The 21,858-nt window shown below is 46.7% G+C and overlaps 1 protein-coding gene across 3 annotated transcripts in view; it reads left to right on the top strand.

Moving 5' to 3' along the window:
* The window catches only part of LOC123483401 (apoptosis-stimulating of p53 protein 2-like), a 58,153-nt gene that overhangs the window by 10,024 nt on the left and 26,271 nt on the right, over positions 1-21,858 (top strand). For 2 of the 3 annotated variants that reach the window (XM_045213382.1, XM_045213383.1), the window contains exons 2-3: positions 7,100-7,247; positions 7,831-7,986. In XM_045213382.1, coding sequence (XP_045069317.1) covers positions 7,100-7,247; positions 7,831-7,986 — 304 coding nt within the window. The remainder of the gene's footprint in view (positions 1-7,099; positions 7,248-7,830; positions 7,987-21,858) is intronic. The other variant, XM_045213384.1, reaches the window with a different exon arrangement.

Here is a 21,858-nt window from a genome sequence, read left to right as displayed (position 1 = left end):
AAATGAATACATTAGTGTAAGTGTGGTTTAGTTGATGAACAGTGTTAGTTTAAATACATTTTCTGTTGAGAAGTGTGCTGTATACAGAGAAACAAGCTGGGGTCCACATATTTTTTTAAGCAGCTTTACAAGATACAAATAGGACTCAAATCAGCTATATACTGTTAAAGAGCGACTACCTTTAAAAAGCAACAAATCCCCTTGAAAATGGCCTATGTGGCATTGATAGGAATCAGAAACAGTTATTCTAGTGTCAAAATTGACTACAAAGTGTAAATAGGATAATTTTGGTTATAAAGTCAGTCTCGCCTAAAACTGAGTTTGGAACATCCGTGTGTCACAACGGGTAAATGAAGGTTGGGTTTTGATTTGACGATGTACATTTGCCCACTAACATGGGGTGAACAGCTGCAGTGATAGCTCTCTATCCAGTAGCATATACAGTGAGACAGACTGCCCAGCAGACTTTGTTTACATAAGACAACACGTCGCAAATGTTTTTACTTGAGAAATACTGCACCAAACACCTTAGTTAGATGTAAAATTGCGCAGCTAAAACATTCTCAGCAAAAATGTAAAAATGTATGACAGATTTCTAGAGTTAACGTCGATTCATTCTGGGGATTTTGAGGAAGTGAAATGGGGGACAAACATCATTAACCAAATGTGGAATCAGTCAGGAAACACACCTCCAAGACTGAAATCCAGTTTTTCTAATGAGCAACAGAAAAACACACTTGTCAATAGGCGTGTTCAGTGGCTCTTTAAAGACGGACTCTTCAGAGTGTTGTAGGTAGACTTAGCAAAATTACATTGTCATGCAAAGTGGGGTGACTTCCTGTTTTAAAACAACAACAAACTTAGAATTTGCCTCTATTTGCCACTCTCCAATGTGGGCATGTCTCAAGGGAGGCCGAATGTTGGCAATTAGTAGTCTTTTTGCTGATATTAATTATCTTACATTTACATTTTAGTCATTTAGCAGACGCTCTTATCCAGAGCGACTTACAGTTAATGAGTGCATACATTATTTATTTTATTTTTCATACTGGCCCCCCGTGGGAATCAAACCCACAACCCTGGCGTTGCAAACGCCATGCTCTACCAACTGAGCTACATCCCTGTTGTTGTCTGCAAGCAGGAAGTTGCTTGGCTTTGCATGATGATGTCATATGGCAGAATCTACCTTTAAGAGGGCACATGGCCATGATGTTATCCTAGCTCTAATTGCCAGTCTGTGGTTTTCTTGTACTCCTAGCGTGACTAGGACAGAAAGGCAGTCAGTCATATCGCCAGCTGTAGTCCGATCCAGTGCCCAGATTGAGAGCATTTAGGCAAAAAAAAGCCTATTTTTAAACCCTTAGTGTACAGCTGCTTCAAACCGGATACTTGAATTGGTGCGTGGAGTGTCAGCCGGCAAGCTTGTGCCTCGATTTCACAAATGTCGGATCAGTCGGCATTGCGAGTGGTTTAGCATTGATACGTGTCTCTCAGCCACTTCTGTTAAATACCAGATGTTGTGGCGGATATGGAAGGCTTTATTATTTTATACTGTCGCCTCGACATAATTATGTTCCTCTCCATAATCCACCTGTGCTTGACATCATAGATGTATCATGAATGGTTTAAGGGTTGAAAACCTTCCATAGATTTCAGGAAATTGGTAGACAGCTCAGTTTGACAAAGAATTTGAAAACCACTCAGATCAATAGCTTAGTAAGATCTAAGTCTCCTGATTTTCTAGTTGCATCTCCAGATTATAACGGGTTTTAAGCAGAGGTTTTCTGAATGGCAGGTTCTGTCGGTTGTTAGTGGGAACGAAGTGCTGCAGTCTACAGGACAGCTTCCATGTTACTCTCAGGGTGTGTCCCAAATGGCGCCCTATGGGCCCTGGTCAAATGCAATGCACTATGTACTGTAGGGAAAAGGGTGCCATTTGGGCGCATCTTCAGTCTAAAGCCCATCTGTTACCTCAGTGGTAGAGCCCTTTCAGGCCACATGCCAGAACACCTCTACGAAGCAACAAGCCAATGATCGCTTTTTGCATCCTCTATACCTTTGGGCAGCGGAATGTGTTTGGCTTGGCCTGCTATTTATGATGCAAAGAAATTGCTGACTTGCACTTGGCTCTATAACCCTTTATTGTCCCCCATATACAGTTGTCACAGTGGTCTGCTGCAGCGTTTGCACATTTGAAATGAAACTGTTGACCTCCTGTAGAATCTAGTGAAAGGTCAAATTCACAGAGCCTGCCCCCTTTTCTCGAGGACCGGTGTCCTTGAAAGTGTTGTCTCGTCATCATGTTTTCATTTTCAAAGATTGGGGCTTGGCTCTATTGGAATTTGAGACCCAGTTTTCTCTTTTTGAAATGGTGTTCAGAACTGCATTCACCCCTTCATAATTTCAGAGGGGGTTCTTGAGTAGGTACCAGACTGTCCCCATTCTGTCTTTGGGCTGGCTCAGTCCAGATGGCGAAATAACACCATTATTATTCGTGGAATTCCCTATGGTAATTTCTTTGTAGAAGGACCTATAAGCACCAACGTGAAGTTCATAGGACAATGACATGGGTGACAAATGAAAGCTACGAGTCTATATTTTTGAGAAATTAAGGCATACAGTGCCTTTCGGAAAGTATTCAGACCCCTTGACTTTTTCCACATTTTGTTATGTTACAGCCTTATTCTAAAATTGATTAAATAAATAAAAATCCTCAGCAATCTACACACAATACCCCGTAATGACAAAGTGAAAACAGGTTTTTAGAAATTTCTGCAAATGTATTAAAAATAAACAACTGAAATACCTTATTTACATAAGTATTCAGACCCTTTGCTATTAAACTCGAAATTGAGCTCAGGCATCCTGTTTCCATTGATCTTCCTTGAGATGTTTCTACAACTTGATTGGCGTCCACCTGTGGTAAATTAAATTGATTGGACATGATTTGGAAAGGCACACACCTGTCTATATAAGGTCCCATAGCTGACAGTGCATGTCAGAGCAAAAACCAAGCCAAAAGGTCGAAGGAATTGTCCGTAGAGCTCCGAGACAGGATTGTGTTGAGGCACAGATCTGGGGAAGGGTACGAAAACATTTCTGCAGCATTGAAGGTCCCCAAGAACACAGTGGCCTCCATCATTCTTAAATATAAAAAGTTTGGAACCACCAAGACTCTTCCTAGAGCTGGCCGCCCGGCCAAACTGAGCAATCGGGGTAGAAGGGCCTTGGTCAGGGAGGTGACCAAGAACCCGATGGTCACTCTGACAGAGCTCCAGAGTTCCTCTGTGGAGATGGGAGAACATTCCAGAAGGACAACCATCTCTGCAGCACCACGAATCAGGCCTTCATGGTAGAGTGGCCAGACGGAAGCCACTCCTCAGTAAAAGGCACATGACAGCCTGCTTGGAATTTGCCAAAAGGCACCTACAGACTCTCAGACCATGAGAAACAAGATTCTCTGGTCTGATGAAACCAATATTGAACTCTTTGGTCTGAATGCCAAGCATCACATCTGGAGGAAACCTGGCACCATCCCTACGGTGAAGCATGGTGGTGGCAGCATCATGCTGTGGGGATGTTTTTCAGTGGCAGGGACTGGGAGACTAGTCAGGATTGATGGAAAGATGAATGTAGCAAAGTACAGAGAGATCCTTAATGAAAACCTGCTCCAGAGCGCTCAAGATCTCAGACTGGGGCGATGGTTCACCTTCCAACAGGACAACGACCTTAAGCACACAGCCAAGACAACGCAGGAGTGGCTTCGGGACAAGTCTCTAAATGTCCTTGAGTGGCCCAGCCAGAGCCCGGACTTGAACCGGATAGAACATCTCTGGAGAGACCTGAAAAAGCTGTGCAGAGACGCTCCCTAGCCAACCTGACAGAGCTTCAGAGGATCTGCAGAGAAGAATGGGAGAAACGACCCCAAATACAGGTGTGCCAAGCTTGTAGCGTCATACGCAAGAAGACTCGAGACTGTAATCGCTGCCAAAGGTGTTTCAACAAAGTACTGAGTAAAGGCCCATACACAAAAATGTATGCACGCATGACTGTAAGTCGCTTTGGATAAAAGCGTCTGCTAAATGGCATATTATTATTATTATATTTCGTTTTTATTTTTTATAAATTAGCACACATTTCTAAAAACCCGTTTTTGCTTGTCATTATGGGGAAATGCGTATAGATTGATGAGGAGGAAAAAACTATTGAATCCATTTTAGAATAAGGCTGTAACATAACAAAGTGTGGAAAAAGTAAAGGGGTCTGAATACTTTCCGAAGGCAAGTATTTTCCATTCTCAAAATTAGGAATAAGCAAAGGCTTTGATTTATTGTCAAACAGATGAAAAGGGGGTCTTAGAAAACATCTACCAGAAAAAGTATTACGGTAGTACAAATACATCTAAACACAATAATGTTGAATTCGACGCCTGCCAACTAATATCAACACTTATATTTATACTGAACAAAAATATAAACGCAACAATTAACGATTTTACTGAGTTAAAGTTCATAAAGGGAAATCAGTCGATTGAAATAAATTCATTAGGTCCTAATCTATGGATTTCACATGATTGGGCAGGGGCACAGCCATGGGTGGTCCTGGGAGGGCATAGGCCCACCCACTGGGGAGCCAAGCCCAGCAAATCACAATGAGTTTTTCTCCACAAAAAGGCTTCATTACAGACAGAAATACTCCACAAAAGGGCTTTATTACAGACATAAATACTCCTCAATGTCATCAGCTGTCCTGGTTACTGGTCTCAGATGATCCTGCAGGTGAAGAAGCCAGATGTGGAGTTCCTGGGCTGGCGTGGTTACACGTGGTCTGCAGTTGTGTGGCCAGTTGGACGTACTGCCAAATTCTCTAAAACGACTTTGGAAGCAGCTTATGGTAGACAAATTAACATTCAATTATCTGGCAACAGCTCTGGTGGACATTCCTGAAGTCAGCATGCCAATTGCACGCTCCCTCAAAATCGGGACATCTGTGGCATTGTGTTGTGTGACAAAACTGCACATTTAAGAGTGGCCTTTTATTGTCCCCGGCACAAGGTGCACCTTTATAATGATCATGCTGTTTAATCAGCTTCTTAATATGCCACACCTGTCAGGTGGATGGATTATCTTGGCAAAGGAGAAATGCTCAGTAACAGGGATGTAAACAAATTTGTGCACAAAAGATTTTTGTGCATATGGAACATTTCGGGGATCTTTTATTTCTGCTCATAAACACTTTACATGTTGCGTTTATTTTTGTTCAGTATAGTTTAGGATTACCTTTTCTGCCTTCTGTAAGTTTAAGAAGCATTACGATGTGCATAAAAATTCTGTTACCAAAAATCCACATATCTTTAAGATATTTTCAAATTTCTCTCCCTCATGAGCAGGGCCGGATTAAGAAATCATAGGCCCCGAGCTTATTTTTTTTATAGGCCCTGCCAGTTAGTTATAGTGTTTAGATTTTTTTTTAATGAATTATTTTGTGATTAAAACTCAAATCTGATACCAGATCGGTAACAGAATTTCAAAAACATTTGTGGCGGAATTTTTGCTACTTAATTGGCTACAATGGGAAATCATAGTAGTCACAAGCAACAGTTGGTTTGCCTGCTACTATTCTCCCTTTCACTGGCATACTATTATGTTCAGCTGATAAATGTTTTCCTTTCTCTTTCTGTCATCTGGTGGTCAAAGCAAGAGTGTGAAAAGTCTGGACAATCTCTAAATTCTCTCTCTCCATTTCTAATTAATGTCACCTCCTGGCTCTTACTGACACCTACCCATGAGCCCCCTCTCTTTCAGTTTTTTTTTTTGGTCAGTCTGCCCTGACCTTGATTTCAACGTCCACAGACGTCTGGACCGGCCCAAACATAGGCGTCCACGATTGGTTCAGATTTGGTCCAGTCCGGACGCCTATGTTTCATAAGTTTGGACAGCACAGTACAGTAAACAGAAGTAGAGTATAGTTCAGTGTAGTAAAGAAAAGTAGAATAGAGTTCAGTAAAGTCCTGTAGAGTACATTACACTGTAATGTACTATACTCTGCTGAACTCTACTGTACTGAACTGAACTATACTCTACTTGACTGTACTGAACTCTACTGTACTGAACTATACTCTACTGTTCTGTGAGGTACTGTTCTCTACAAGGCTCTACTGTGCTGTAATTTGATGTCCAAACTTGTGAAAAATAGACGTCTATGATTGGTTCGGATTTGGTCCGGTCTGGACCAACCAAATTTGGTCTTGTTTGGTGGTGGAGCTCATTAAAATAATAGCCAGTGTGTAGAATAATACCCAAATATGCAAAGGACGACCTTTTTGTGTACGTATTTAGGATGAATGACATTCATATCCAAAATTATGCATTTCTGTGTAGTACAAATCAAGGACCATTGATGAAATTCTATTGGCGCAATTCTGTTACCGGGTATAAATCCGCTTCACTTAGTGTAGTTCAATAACCAAAATATATTTTTTTCAAACTCAAGGTGTGATGTCATAGCTGACACCCCATTCTTTCTACAGACATCTTTGAATATGAATTCGAAGCAGATTTTTAAGCGTTTGGAAAACGTGGTCACATAAAGAACTGAGGGAGATTTAACCGAAATTCTGTTACCAAACATTGCATCTGCACAGTTCTTCCAGTAAATGTTTTTTGTAAAATGTTCAGTGTAAAATCTTAAATGTAGTCCTTGTCCATTTACTGGTTTGTTAAACTTTTAAATCAATGTTTTTTGTTTGGCATACATTTTAAGTGAAAATCTGAGTCTCAGCGCAATTCCGTTACAGTGGAATTGCCCCTATTAGAAAAAAGACCACACTGACAAATGACTTCCCCGTAAGATATTTGGATCCAAAATAGACATTGACCATCTGTTTCGAAGAGAGCAGGGACCTAATGTGCTTCTAATTATTTTCTCACTATTTTTGCAAGTCCCCCACTGCGATGGGTTTCTCTGAATTGGCTCAGTCTTTGTCTGGATTTGGACCCTGATGATCTATAACAGGGTTTCTCAGTCCAGAATACTGTACACAGCACCAATGTCGAGTAACACTGTTCTAATGGTCTGTTTTTCACTGTCTGTGTCTTAGATGTTCCTCACCGTGTACCTCAGCAACAACAACCAGCATTTCACAGAGGTGCCCGTTACCCCGGAAACGCTGTGTCGGGATGTGGTGGAGCTGTGCAAGGAGCCGGGGGAGGGAGAATGCTACCTAGCCGAGATGTGGCGAGGCTCCGGTGAGTTTCATTACGGTTCTCACTCAGTCTTCTCAATTCTATGCCTTTTAAACTTATCGTAGAGTGCCAACTTCTTACTAAGGATCAAGTTTATTGGACAGAGACAGTAAAAAGAGACAGTGAAGTAAGGAGGAGAGATGTGCTAGAAGGGCATGGGCCAGATTCAAACCAATGCCAACACCGTAGTCATGTGTGAGGCTGTGGTATTACTGCTAGACCAGCCAGGACACTTCCTGGCTAACTTTTAACGGCAGTGTTTACTCTAAGTTTATGTTATTCAGGGCTGCACTCATCAAAGTGTTGAACTGAATGAAACCAATCGAAGGCCGGAGTTTTCAGTGGTGGGTAGGAGGAACCAAAAAAATCTTGTTCAATGTCAACTTTGGCCCAGTTCCATTTCGCTCCCTAGCCCCTACTACTTTGGCGTTCACTAATCTGAAAGGTGACGTAATGGGTGAAAGCAGTACCGCTATCCCGTCAGATGTGAACACCTGAAGGGTAAAGGTTGAGGTAAGGGACCAAAATGGAACCGGGCCTTGGACTCAAGAACCGCTTACTCTGGCATCTTTCTTTGTCACACCAGAGCGTGCCATTGGTGACGGAGAGCGAATGCTGGACGTGCTCCAGCGTTGGGAACAGCAGAGGGGGGAGGTGCGCTTCCTTCTGCGCCACGACCGGGCACCCTGCCGAGAGTCGGGTGAGAGCCACAAACAGACATCCCCCACCAGTACCCTGGATGGTAAATAGTGTGGTAACTGAATGTGTCAAGCGTAGCCTGAAAATGGAGACGCCTGGGTAGGCAGGTGTGTTTACTGGCCGTTATGTGTGTGTGGTGTACTCCTGAGTGGCGCAGTGGTCTAAGGCACTGCATCGCAGTGCTAACTGTGCCACTAGAGATCCTGGTTCGAATCCAGGCTCTGTCGCAGCCGGCCGCGACTGGGAGACTCATGGACGGCGCACAATTGGCCCAGCGTCGTCCAGGGTAGGGGAGGGAATGGCCGGCAGGGATGTAGCTCAGTTGATAGAGCATGGTGTTTGCAACGCCAGGGTTGTGGGTTCAATTCCCACGGGGGGCCAGTATAGAAAAAATATATAAAAAAATTATGTATTCACTAACTGTAAGTCGCTCTGGATAAGAGCGTCTGCTAAATGACTAAAATGTAAAATGTATGTAAATGTGTACACAATGTTCTATTCGTCCTATATTCCATTACAGTTGAGCCAAAGTCAATACAGCCAGCTACTATTCTAACTGGGAGACACACTTCATAGTCCCCATTGTTGGGATGATTAAGTTCAATACAATTACCATATTAGAGTTGCTACATGGCCTATTTTCTTTTCTTAAAATCAATTAAATAATTTTGCTTTGTATATGGATTAGAATAACTATGTCACATGTGAAGTAAAAACTCAAAATGATAAAGAAAATTAGTGATTGTATATCTTCATGTTATTTGGTGATGCATGCGGTTTTGACCATGGCACAACACCAAGCATTCTAAACATGGCTGAGATAATTAAAATCTCCATGATGTTTTGCGGCTGCTGGGAACATAGTTATTTAACAGGGTACACTCTAATTTTCTGGCTTGCCTGCATTCTCTCAGGCTGAAAGGTCACCTAGGATTTTTCTGACTGTGGGCCCTGGTCAATGTAGTGCTGTGTGTGGTGTTGCTGTAGGCTAATCACCACTGCCCCTGAAGCAAGCACCAGTTAGCCTTGAGCTAGCCTCGAGCTAGGCCCATATCCCGGCTATCTACCTCTTTGTCTACCGGACGGGAGTAGCCAGCTAACTAGCTACTTTCTATTAGCCACTGTTAGCGGTTTTTTTCACCATTGTCCGTGGCCTGCACTACCTACCAGCCAGCTCTAGCCTGGACTATTATCGGCCAGTCTGCACTGTCTGCACAGCGCGTTATCGACCCAGAACATATCGGATTTCCTTCCGGAATCACTAAATCACTGGACCTTTAACACCGCATCATCGCAACTAGCTAGCTGCAACCAAATGGATGTTGTTGTTGGCTAATCAGCCTTGAGCTAGCCTCGATTCAGGCACATCTCCCGGCTATCTACCTCTCTGTCAACCGGACGGGACCTCCTAGAGTCGACACGAAGCCCCGCCGATCCATCACGACTGGTCTGCCGACATAATCGTCTGTGGTTTCAACAGGCTTCCCGTTGCGACGACCACGAAAATCCATCTGCTAGCTCCAGCCCGCTAGCACATGCAAACAACAGCCGTGCTTCCTGCTCGCTGTACTGTAGCACCAATTCGAACTGCTCTCGGACTCACATATTGCTGTTCACTGGACCTTATGATCACTCAGCTGCACAGCTGATGCCTGCTGGACTGTTCCTTTACACGGTACCCTGTCCTGTTTATCTGTTTAGCCTCATCCCAAACTTTCATCGCCATTACCAGTTGTTGTCTTAGCTCTCTCTAATAACACCTGTGATTGCTTTATGCCTCTCTCCCATGTCAATATGCCTTGCCTATTGCTGTTCCAATTAGTTCTTATTATACCATTTTAATATAGAACCCCATTCTCAAACTGCCTCAAATAGCTCCTTTGTTCCACCCCCCATACACGCCGAGACCGGCTCAATCGGTGCCTCCAGTGATGCTATCTCTTTCATTGTTACCCAACGCTTAGGTTTACCTCCACTGTACTCATATCCTTCCATATCCTTGTCTGTACATAATGCCCTGAATCTATTCTACAACGCCCGGAAATCTGCCCCCTTTATTCTCTGTACCCAACGCACTTAAAGCCTTTAGCCGTATCCTTATTCTAGTCCTCCTCTGTTCCTCTGGTGATGTAGAGGCTAACCCAGGCCCTGCAGCCCCCAGTATCACTCCTACTCCCCAGGAGCTATCATTTGTTGACTTCTGTAACCGTAAAAGCCTTGGTTTTCTGCACGTTAACATCAGAAGCCTCCTTCCTAAGTTTGAGTTATACACTGCGTTAGCACACTCTGCCAACCCTGATGTTCTAGCAGTGTCTGAATCCTGGCTTAGGAAGGCCACCAAAAATTCAGAAATGTCCATCCCCAACTACAACATTTCCCGTCTAGATAGAACTGCCAAAGGGGTTGGAGTTGCAATCTACTTTAGAGATAGCCTGCAGAGCTCTATCATACTATCCAGATCTGTGCCCAAACAGTTTGAGCTCCTACTTCTAAAAATCCACCTTTCCAGAAATAAGTCTCTCACTGTTGCCGCTTGCTACAGACCTCCCTCAGCCCCCAGCTGTGCCCTGGACACCATATGTGAATTGATTCCCCCCCATCTATCCTCAGAGTTCGTATTGCTTGATGACCTAAACTGGGATATCCTTAACACCCCGGCCATCCTACAATCCAAACTAGATGCCCTTAATCTCACACAAATGATCAAGGAACCTACCAGGTACAACCCTAAATCCGTAAACATGGGCACCCTCATATCATCCTGACTAACTTACCCTCTAAATACACCTCTGCTGTCTTCAACCAGGATCTCAGCGATCACTGCTTTATTGCCTGCGTCCGTAACGGGTCCGCGGTCAAACGACCACCCCTCATCACTGTCAAACGCACCCTAAAACACTTTAGCGAGCAGGCCTTCCTAATTGACCTGGCCCAGGTATCCTGGATGGATATTGATCTCATTCCGTCAGTAGAGGATGCTTGGTTGTTCTTTAAAAGTGCTTTCCTCTCAATCTTAAATAAGCATGCCCCATTCAAAAAATTCAGAACTAATAACAGATATAGCCCCTGGTTCTCCTCAGACTTGACTGCCCTTGACCAGCACAAAAACATCCTGTGGCGTACTGCATTAGCATCGAATAGCCCCCGCGATATGCAACTTTTCAGGGAAGTTAGGAACCGATATACACAAGCAGTTAGAAAAGCAAAGGCTAGCTTTTTCAAACAGAAATGTGCATCCTGTAGCACGAACTCCAAAAAGTTCATAGAGAATAAGAGCACCTCCTCCCAGCTGCCCACTGCACTGAGGCTAGGAAACATTATCACCACCGATAAATCTACAATAATCGAGAATTTCAACAAGAATTTTGCTACGGCTGGCCATGCTTTCCACCTGGCTACCTCTACCCCGGCCACCAGCTCTGCACCCTCCGCTGCAACTTGCCCATGCCCCCCCGCTTCTCCTTCACACAAATTCAGACAGCTGATGTTCTGAAAGAGCTGCAAAATCTGGACCCCTACAAATCATTATCATGAACAGCGCCGGAAGAAGATGGCTGCCGTTTTACAGCCCTCTAACCAATTGTACTATTATGTGTGTTTTTCCGCGTTATTTGTAATTTATTTTGTACATAATGTTTCTGCCATCGTCTCTTATAACCAAAGAGAGCTTCTGGATATCAGGACAGCGATTACTCACCTCGCGTTGGACGAACACTTTTTCTTCAACGAGGCGTTCGCGAAGGATATTCTACAGACTCCCGACAAGGCCCAGATCCCCGTCATTCGCGTGAGGAAGAGACGGAGATATCGTGGGCGCAGATCCGGGTGCCTTGTAAGGATACGGACGGCGAACGAGTAAACTGCCTCTCCCATCAATCCTATTAGCCAACGTTCAAGCTTTGGAGAATAAAATGGACGATTTAAGATTACGGTTATCCTACCAACGGGACATTAAAAACTGTAATATCTTATGTTTCACGGAGTCGTGGCTGAACGACGACAATGATAACATTCAGCTAGCAGGCTATACGCTACATCGGCAGGACAGAACGGCAGACTCGGGTAAGACGAGGGGTGGCGGTCTCTGTATATTTGTAAACAACAGCTGGTGCACAAAATCAAATACTAAGGAAGTCTCAAGGTTTTGCTCGCCTGAGGTAGAGTATCTTATGATAAGCTGTAGACCACACTATTTACCAAGAGAGTTTTCATCTATATTTTTCATAGCTGTCTATTTACCACCACAAACCAATGCTGGCATTAAGATTGCACTGAATGAGTTGTACAAGGCCATTAATCAACAGGAAAACGCTCATCCAGATGCAGCGCTCCTAGTAGCAGGGGACTTTAATGCAGGGAAACTTAAATCCGTTCTACCTAATTTCTACCAGCATGTTAAATGTGCAACCAGAGGGGAAAAAACTCTAGACCACCTTTACTCCACACACAGAGACGCATACAAAGCTCTCCCTCGCCCTCCATTTGGCAAATCTGACCATAACTCTATCCTCCTGATTCCTGCTTATAAGCAAAAACTGAAGCAGGAAGCACCAGTGATTCGGCTAATAAAAAAGTGGTCAGATGACGCAGATGCTAAGCTACAGGACTGTTTTGCTAGCACAGACTGGAACATGTTCCGGGATTCTTCAGACAGCATTGAGGAGTACACCACATCAGTCACTGGCTTCATCAATAAGTGCATCGATGATGTCGTCCCCACAGTGACCGTACGTACATACCCCAACCAGAAGCCATGGATTACAGGAAACATCCGCACTGAGCTAAAGGGTAGAGCTGCCGCTTTCAAGGAACGGGACTCTAACCCGGACGCTTATAAGAAATCCCGCTATGACCTCCGACGAACCATCAAACAGGCAAAGAGTCAATACAGGTCTAAGATTGAATCATACTACACTGGCTCTGACGCTCGTCGGATGTGGCAGGGCTTGAAAACTATTACAGACTACAAAGGGAAGCACAGCCGCGAGCTGCCCAGTGACACAAGCCTACCAGGCAGGCTAAACCACTTCTATGCTCGCTTCGAGGCAAGCAACACTGAAGCATGCATGAGAGCACCAGCTGTTCCGGACGACTATGTGATCACGCTCTCCGTAGCCGATGTGAGTAAGACTTTTAAGCAGGTCAACATTCACAAGGCCGCAGGGCCAGACGGATTACCAGGACGTGTACTCCGAGCATGTGCTGACCAACTGGCAAGTGTCTTCACTGACATTTTCAACATGTCCCTGACTGAGTCTGTAATACCAACATGTTTCAAGCAGACCACCATAGTCCCCGTGCCCAAGAACTCTAAGATAACCTGCCTAAATGACTACCGACCCGTGGCACTGACGTCTGTAGCCATGAAGTGCTTTGAAAGACTGGTCATGGCTCACATCAACAGCATAATCCCAGAAACCCTAGACCCACTCCAATTTGCATACCGCCCCAACAGATCCACAGATGATGCAATCTCTATCGCACTCCACACTGCCCTTTCCCACCTGGACAAGAGGAACACCTACGTGAGAATGCTATTCATTGACTACAGCTCAGCATTCAACACCATAGTGCCCTCAAAGCTCATCACTAAGCTAAGGATCCTGGGACTAAACACCTCCCTCTGCAACTGGATCCTGGACTTCCTGACGGGCCGCCCCCAGGTGGTAAGGGTAGGTAACAACACATCTGCCACACTGATCCTCAACACGGGGCCCTCAGGGGTGCGTGCTCAGTCCCCTCCTGTACTCTCTGTTCACCCATGACTGCATGGCCAGGCACGACTCCAACACCATCATTAAGTTTGCCGACGACACAACAGTGGTAGGCCTGATCACCGACAACGATGAGACAGCCTATAGGGAGGAGGTCAGAGATCTGGCCGTGTGGTGCCAGGACAACAACCTCTCCCTCAACGTGACCAAGACAAAGGAGATGATTGTGGACTACAGGAAAAAAAAAGAGGACTGAGCACGCCCCCATTCTCATCGACGGGGCTGTAGTGGAACAGGTTGAGAGCTTCAAGTTCCTTGGTGTCCACATCACCAACGAACTATCATGGTCCAAACACACCAAGACAGTCGTGAAGAGGGCACGACAAAGCCTATTCCCCCTCAGGAGACTAAAAGATTTGGCATGGGTCCTCAGATCCTCAAAAAATTCTACAGCTGCACCATCGAGAGCATCCTGACTGGTTGCATCACCGCCTGGTATGGCAACTGCTTGGCCTCTGACCGCAAGGCACTACAGAGGGTAGTGCGTACGGCCAGTACATCACAGGGGCAAAGCTCCCTGCCATCCAGGACCTCTATACCAGGCGGTGTCAGAGGAAGGCCCTCAAAATTGTCAAAGACTCCAGTCACCCTAGTCATAGACTGTTCTCTCTGCTACCGCACGGCAAAGCGGTACCGGAGTGCCAAGTCTAGGTCCAAAGACTTCTCAACAGCTTCTACCCCCAAGCCATAAGACTCCTGAACAGCTAATCATGGCTACCCGGACTATTTGCACTGCCCCCCACCCCATACTTTTACGCTGCTGCTACTCTGTTAAGTATTTATGCATAGTCACTTTAACTCTACCCACATGTACATATTACCTCAACTACCTCAACTAGCCGGTGCCCCCGCACATTGACTATGCAACGGTACCCCCCTGTATATATAGCCTCCCTACTGTCACTTTATTCTATTGTATATATAGCCTCCCTACTGTCACTTTATTTTTACTTCTGCTCTTTTTTTTCTCAACACTTTTTTGTTGTTGTTTTATTCTTACTTTTTTTGTTTAAAATAAATGCACAGTTGGTTAAGGGCTGTAAGTAAGCATTTCACTGTAATGTCTGCACCTGTTGTATTCGGCGCATGTGACCAATAAAATTTGATTTGATTTGATTTGATTTGATCATCTGGGCTAGACAATCTGGACCCTTTCTTTCTAAAAATAGCCGCCGAAATTGTCGCAACCCCTATTACTACCCTGTTCAACCTCTCTTTCGTAACGTCTGAGATCCCTAGAGATTGGAAAGCTGCCGCGGTCATCCCCCTCTTCAAAGGGGGTGACACTCTAGATCCAAACTGTTACAGACCTATATCCATCCTGCCCTGCCTTTCGAACGTTTTTGAAAGCCAAGTTAACAAACAGATCACCGACCATTTCGAATCCCACCGTACCTTCTCCGCTATGCAATCCGTTTTCCGAGCTGGTCATGGGTGCACCTCAGCCACGCTCAAGGTCCTAAACGATATTATAACCGCGATCGATAATAGACAGTACTGTGCAGCCATCTTCATCGACCTGGCCAAGGCTTTCGACTCTGTCAACCACCGCATTCTTATTGGCAGACTAAATAGCCTAGTTTCTCAAATGACTGCCTCACCTGGTTCACCAACTACTTCTCAGATAGAGTTCAATGTGTCAAATCGGAGGGCCTGTTGTCTGGACCTATGGCAGTCTCTATGGGGGTTTTCTCTGTGTATATCAATGATGTCGCTCTTGCTGCTGGTGACTCTCAGATCCACCTCTACGCAGACGACACCATTTTGTATACATCTGGCCCTTCATTGGACACTGTGTTAACAATCCTCCAAACGAGCTTCAATGCCATACAACACTCCTTCCGTAGCCTTCAACTGCTCTTAAACACAAGTAAAACTAAATGCATGCTCTTCAACCGAACGCTGCTGGCACCCGCCCACCCGACTAGAATCACTACTCTCGATGGGTCTGACCTAGAGTATGTGGACAACTACAAATACCTAGGTGTCTGGTTAGAGTGTAAACTCTCCTTCCAGACTCACATTAAGCATCTCCAATCCAAAGTTAAATCTAGAATCGGCTTCCTATTTCGCAACAAAGCCTGCCAATCACTCATGCTGCCAATCATGCCCTCGTAAAACGGACTATCCTACCGATCCTTGACTTCGGCGATGTCATTTACAAAATAGCCTCCAACACTCTACTCAGCAAATTGGATGTAGTCTATCACAGTGCCATCCGTTTTGTCACCAAAGCCCCATATACTACCCACCGTTGTGACCTGTACGCTCTCGTTGGCTGGCCCTCACTACATATTCGTCGCCAAACCCACTGGCTCCAGGCCATTTATAAATCACTGCTAGGCTTAGCTCATTGGTCACCATAGCAACACCCACCCGTAGTATGCGCTCCAGCAGGTATATCTCACTGGTCATCCCCAAAGCCAACACCTCCTTTGGCTGCCATTCCTTCCAGTTCTCTGCTGCCAATGACTGGAACGAACTGCAAAAATCTCTGAAGCTGGAGACTCTTATCTCCCTCACTAACTTGAAGCATCAGTTGTCAGAGCACCTTACCGATCACTGCACCTGTACACAGCCCTTCTGAAATTAGCCCACTCAACTACCTCATCCCCATATTGTTATTTATTTTGCTCATTTTCACCCCAGTATCTCTATTTGCACATCATCTCTTGCACATCTATAATTCCAGTGTTAATACCAATTGTAATTATTTTGCACTATGGCCTATTTATTGCCTTACCTCCATAACTTGCTACATTTGCAGACACTGTATATATATTTTCGGTGGTATTTTTGACTTTATGTTTTGTTTTACCCCATATGTAACTCTGTTGTTTTTATCGCACTGCTTTGCTTCATCTTGGCCAGGTCGCAGTTGTAAATGAGAACTTGTTGTCAACTGGCATACCTGGGGTGGCAGGCTTAGTGGTTAAGAGCGTTGTGCCAATAACTGAAAGGTCGCTGGTTCTAATCCCCGAGCCGACTAGGTGAAAAATCTGTCGATATGCCCTTGAGCAAGGCACTTAACCCTAATTGCTCCTGTAAGTTGCTCTGGATAAGAGCGTCTGCTAAATGACTAAAATGTAAAATAAAGGTGAAATAAATAAAAAATATATGCCACGGGCACTGTCTGTGGCTAACCTAAGCAATGGCATGCCACCCCATGTGCCACATGGCCCACACACTAAAGCTTATGTAAATGCCTGGCAGAAAGATGATTCAGCCATCCTTAATTCTCTTTTGCTGCTTTTGCGTTTTCTTCTATATTTTGTGAACATGCCATAACCCAGTGGCACTATTATTGTCATAGCATCCTTTGTGGTTGTAATAACACAATCCAGTTTCTGAACACACCCCCATATGATGTAGAATATTGAACACTTTAACACACTTTAAAGGTGCTACACATAGGATTTTTAGTTTATTTTTGCATTGTAATTTCAGAAATATATCTGCACTAATAGTGTAATGATAGTGTTTCACAGTATTACTTACCCGCCAGTGTTGTGATTGGCTGTGATATTCACCTATAGATTTCTCCTGCCGGCATCTGTTGTCAAAATGGGAAAGCTGTTTTGATTCTGTGGTTGTCTTTAGCGGAAATCAGGTCAAGCGGCCAATGTAGAAATCGCTCTGTCATTTCCTGGGTGCTAAAATTCTACACTGTTCACTCAATGTCTGTTTATGTGAGAAAACAAGCACTGAATAGTGTAAGGCATCATTGTACCATCTAAATCACTGTGAAATATATTTTCAATAACAAAAAATATAGTTTTTACAGCTGTTTGAAGCTGGTAGACCAAAACTTAAAGTAAAAGGCTCAAGCGCGAGTCTCCGCCATGTTACGAGGAAATTGGATGCTGGGGAGGGGGGATATTTGTTTTGAATGCAGCCTAGTGCTGTTGCAATTCACCTAGCTTCCACATGTGTAAGCACCTTTAAACAACTTCACCATTTAGTCTTAGGTAGCATGCTACCCGCTAACCGCCCTCTCAGCTGGGGTGTATTCATTACGGAAAACATTTACCGTTTAAGAACCAAACGGAAGCAAACAGAGCAAAACAAGTTTCTGTTGGACAAATTCAGGTAGGTCCCTCCCCGTTTTTGTTCTGTTTGCTTCCGTTTAAGAAACGTTTTGCAACAGAATCGGCGTAATGAAAATGCCCATGCTAATGGTTAAAGTGAGCCCATACAGTACACTTTACTTTCATTGCTGTGATTTTGGTTTTGTGCTTGTTATTTTTTCTGTGAATATCCGCATTGCGTTTTCATGAGACGATTAGCCAAGGTCATATTATTTTCAGTGGTACCACTATGTGATGCCCCCTCAGCACCACGGGATATGCAGGAGAGTCGATCAGATATAACTGAATGATCTCCTCATGACCCCCCTGCGTATTCATCTTTAGTGGTGCTGTGACCTCTCTAATCAACCCAGATCCCAACGGACGGCTATCTAGGGCATGGACAGGGAAGGGAGCATCAACGGGCAGGAGGGGAATCCCTAACTTAACACAAAATTTCCGATCAATAAAATTCCCAGCTGCGCCTGAATCGACTAGCGCCTTATGCTGGGAATGAGATGCAACCTTGGAAATGTTACAGGTATACACAAGTGAACAACAGAGAGCTCTGGGTAAGTGGGGCGCCTACTCACCTGGAATGACTCCCCAGTGCGTGACCTGTTGCCCCGACTCCCTGGAGACCCTCCCCAGCACCTAGCCGCAGTGTGTCCTCTACGACCACAGTTGGTGCAGGGGACGGCCTCCCTCGGGCTCTCTCTCCTCCTCTCTCTAGCGCCAGCACCCCCGAGCTCCATAGGGCTCGGCTCGGAGGTGCTGGAGGATGGAATGGACGGCCCCAACTCTGGACGTCCGCGGGTGGCCAGCAGGGTATCTAGACGGATGGACATGTCCACCAACTGGTTGAAGGATAGATTGGTGTCCCTGCAGGCCAGCTCTCGACGAACGTCCTCACGCAGGCTACACCGATAGTGGTCGATGAGGGCCCTCTCATTCCACCCCGCATCCGCCGCTAGAGTCCGGAAATTCAGGGCGAACTCCTGTGCGCTCCTCTTCCCCTGTCGGAGGTGGAACAGACGCTCCCCCGCCGCTTTACCCTCAGGTGGATGATCGAAAACCGCCCTGAAGCGGCGGGGGGACTCCGCGTAGGTGATGGTGGCGGCGTCTATTCCCCTCCATTCGGCGTTGGCCCACTCCACCTTGCCGGAGAGACAGGAGATGAGGGCGGAAACGCTCTCGTATCCCGAGGGCGCCGGGTGTATGGTAGCCAGGTAGAGTTCCACCTGCAGGAGGAACCCCTGACACCCGGCTGCGGTGCCATCATACGCCCTCGGGAGCGAGAGCCGAATCCCACTGGATTCCGGTGCTGGTATGGGAGGACTGGCCGATGGTGGTGGTAAGGTAGGAGGAGGTGTGGGCACGCCTCCTCTCTCCCATCGGCGCAGGGTGTTCATCACCTCTTGCATGGCGGACCCGAGTTGCTGGATCCTGGCGTCCTGGCAGCTGACCCGATCCTCCAGCGACTCGGGCGCCGCCGCTGCTCCTGCTGACTCCATAGAGAGGTGTGTAATTCTGTCACGTAAACTGATGTGTATGCAGTGGTGGAGTCAAGCGCAGGACAAGGAGGCTAAGTTCAAAATGACTTTACTTATAATGCTCAAAGACAAAACAAACGGCCTCAAAACAATGGAGGCGAACGATTACGCACACACGCGTAAAACACTAAACATCAAACGATACACCAATCGGACAGGCGTACAATTACACACAACTGCAAACAAACCAAAAGGGAAACTTATAGGTGACATAATCAATACTCAATACAAAACAGGTGCACACACAAGACCAGACCAAACAAACATCGAGAACATCCAGCGGTAGTAGCTAGTACTCCGGGGACGACGAACGCCGAAGCCTGCCCGAGCAAGGAGGAGGAGCAGTCTCGGCAGAATCCATGACAGTACCACCCCCTTGACGCGCGGCTCCAGCCGTGCGCCGACCCCGGCCTCGGCGACGACCAGGAGGACGCGGAGCAGGGCGCGTGGGATGACTACGGTGGAACTCAGTCAGGAGGGATGGATCTAAAATGTCCCTCGTAGGCACCCAGCACCGTTCCTCCGGGCCGTACCCCTCCCACTCCACGAGATATTGTAGACCCCCCATCCGACGTCTCGAATCCACGATGGACCGGACTGAGTACGCCGGAGCCCCCTCAATGTCCAGGGGGGGCGGAGGAGTCTCTCTTATCTCACTGTCCTGGAGTGGACCAGCTACCACCGGCCTGAGGAGAGACACATGGAACGAGGGGTTAATGTGGTAATCAATAGGCAGTTGTAACTTGTAACAAACCTCGTTCAATCTCCTCAGGACTTTAAATGGCCCCACAAACCGCTGACCCAGCTTCCGGCAGGGTAGGCGAAGGGGCAGGTTTCGAGTCGAGAGCCAGACTCGATCTCCAGGTGCGTACACCGGACCCTCACTGCGGTGGAGATCGGCGCTCGCCTTCTGTCTACGGATGGCCCGCTGCAGATGGACGTGTGCAGCGTTCCACGTCTCCTCCGAGCACCGAAACCACTCATCCACCGCAAGAGCCTCGATCTGGCTCTGATGCCATGGTGCCAGAACCGGCTGATACCCTAACACACACTGGAAAGGGGTTAGGTTAGTAGAGGAGTGGCGAAGAGAGTTCTGGGCCATCTCTGCCCAGGGGATATACCCCGACCACTCCTCCTGCCGGCCCTGGCAATAGGATCTCAGAAACCTACCCACATCCTGGTTCACTCTTTCCACCTGCCCATTACTCTCCGGGTGGTAACCCGAGGTAAGGCTCACCGAGACCCCCAAGCGTTCCATACTCGGTCACCCCGTAGTGCCGGAAGACGTGGGTAAACAAAGCCTCAGCTGTCTGTAGGGCAGTAGGGAGACCCGGCATTGGGATGAGACGACAGGCCTTAGAGAACCGATCCACAACGACCAGAATAGTGGTATTCCCCTGAGAGGGGGGAAGGTCCGTGACAAAGTCCACCGAGAGGTGGCACCACGGCCGTTGTGGAACGGGCAGGGGTTGTAACTTCCCCCTGGGCAGGTGTCTAGGCGCCTTACACTGAGCGCACACCGAGCAGGAGGAGACATAAACCCTCACATCCTTAGCTAAAGTTGGCCACCAGTACTTAGCGCTAAGGCAGTGCACTGTCCGGCCAATACCTGGATGTCCAGAGGAGGGTGACGTATGAGCCCAATAAATGAGACGATCACGGACCTCGAGCGGCACGTACGTCCGACCCACTGGACACTCTGGGGGAGTAGGGTCGGTACGTGACGCCCGCTCGATTTCCATATCGACCTCCCACACCACCGGTGCCACCAGACAAGACTCCGGCAGTATGGGAGTGTGCTCAATGGACCTCTCCTCTGTGTCATACCGCCGGGACAGGGCGTCTGCCTTACCATTCTGGGACCCTGGGATGTACGTTATCTTAAACACGAACCGGGTCAGAAACATGTTCCACCTAGCCTGACGAGGGTTCAATCTCCTAGCTGCCCGGATGTACTCCAGGTTACGGTGGTCAGTCAGAATGAGAAAAGGGTGTTGAGCCCCCTCAAGCCAATGCCTCCACACCTTTAGGGCTTGAACTACGGCTAACAGCTCCCTGTCCCCTACGTCATAATTCCGCTCCGCCGGGCTGAGCTTCTTAGAATAGAAAGCACAGGGGCGGAGTTTAGGTGGCGTGCCTGACCGTTGCGACAGCACTGCCCCAATACCGGCCTCTGACACGTCCACCTCTACCTGGAACGGTAAAGCGGGGTCCGGGTGCGCCAGCACCGGAGCCGAAGTGAACAGGTCCTTCAGTTTACCAAACGCCCTGTCCGCTTCAGCTGACCACTGCAAACGCACCGGGCCCCCCTTGAGCAGGGAAGTAATGGGAGCTGCCACCTGTCCAAAACCCCGGATAAACCTCCGGTAGTAATTGGCAAAACCCAAAAACTGCTGCACCTCTTTAACTGTGATTGGGGTTTGCCAATTACGCACGGCTGACACACGGTCAACCTCCATCTTCACCCCTGACGCGGACAACCGATGACCCAAGAAGGAGATGGACTCCTGGAAAAACAGAC

This window comes from Coregonus clupeaformis, unplaced genomic scaffold, assembly GCF_020615455.1.
Source record: "Coregonus clupeaformis isolate EN_2021a unplaced genomic scaffold, ASM2061545v1 scaf0107, whole genome shotgun sequence".
Lineage (NCBI taxonomy): Eukaryota > Metazoa > Chordata > Actinopteri > Salmoniformes > Salmonidae > Coregonus > Coregonus clupeaformis.
The sequence above is the reverse complement of the archived record's forward strand: the minus strand, read 5'-3'. Positions and strand labels throughout refer to the sequence as shown.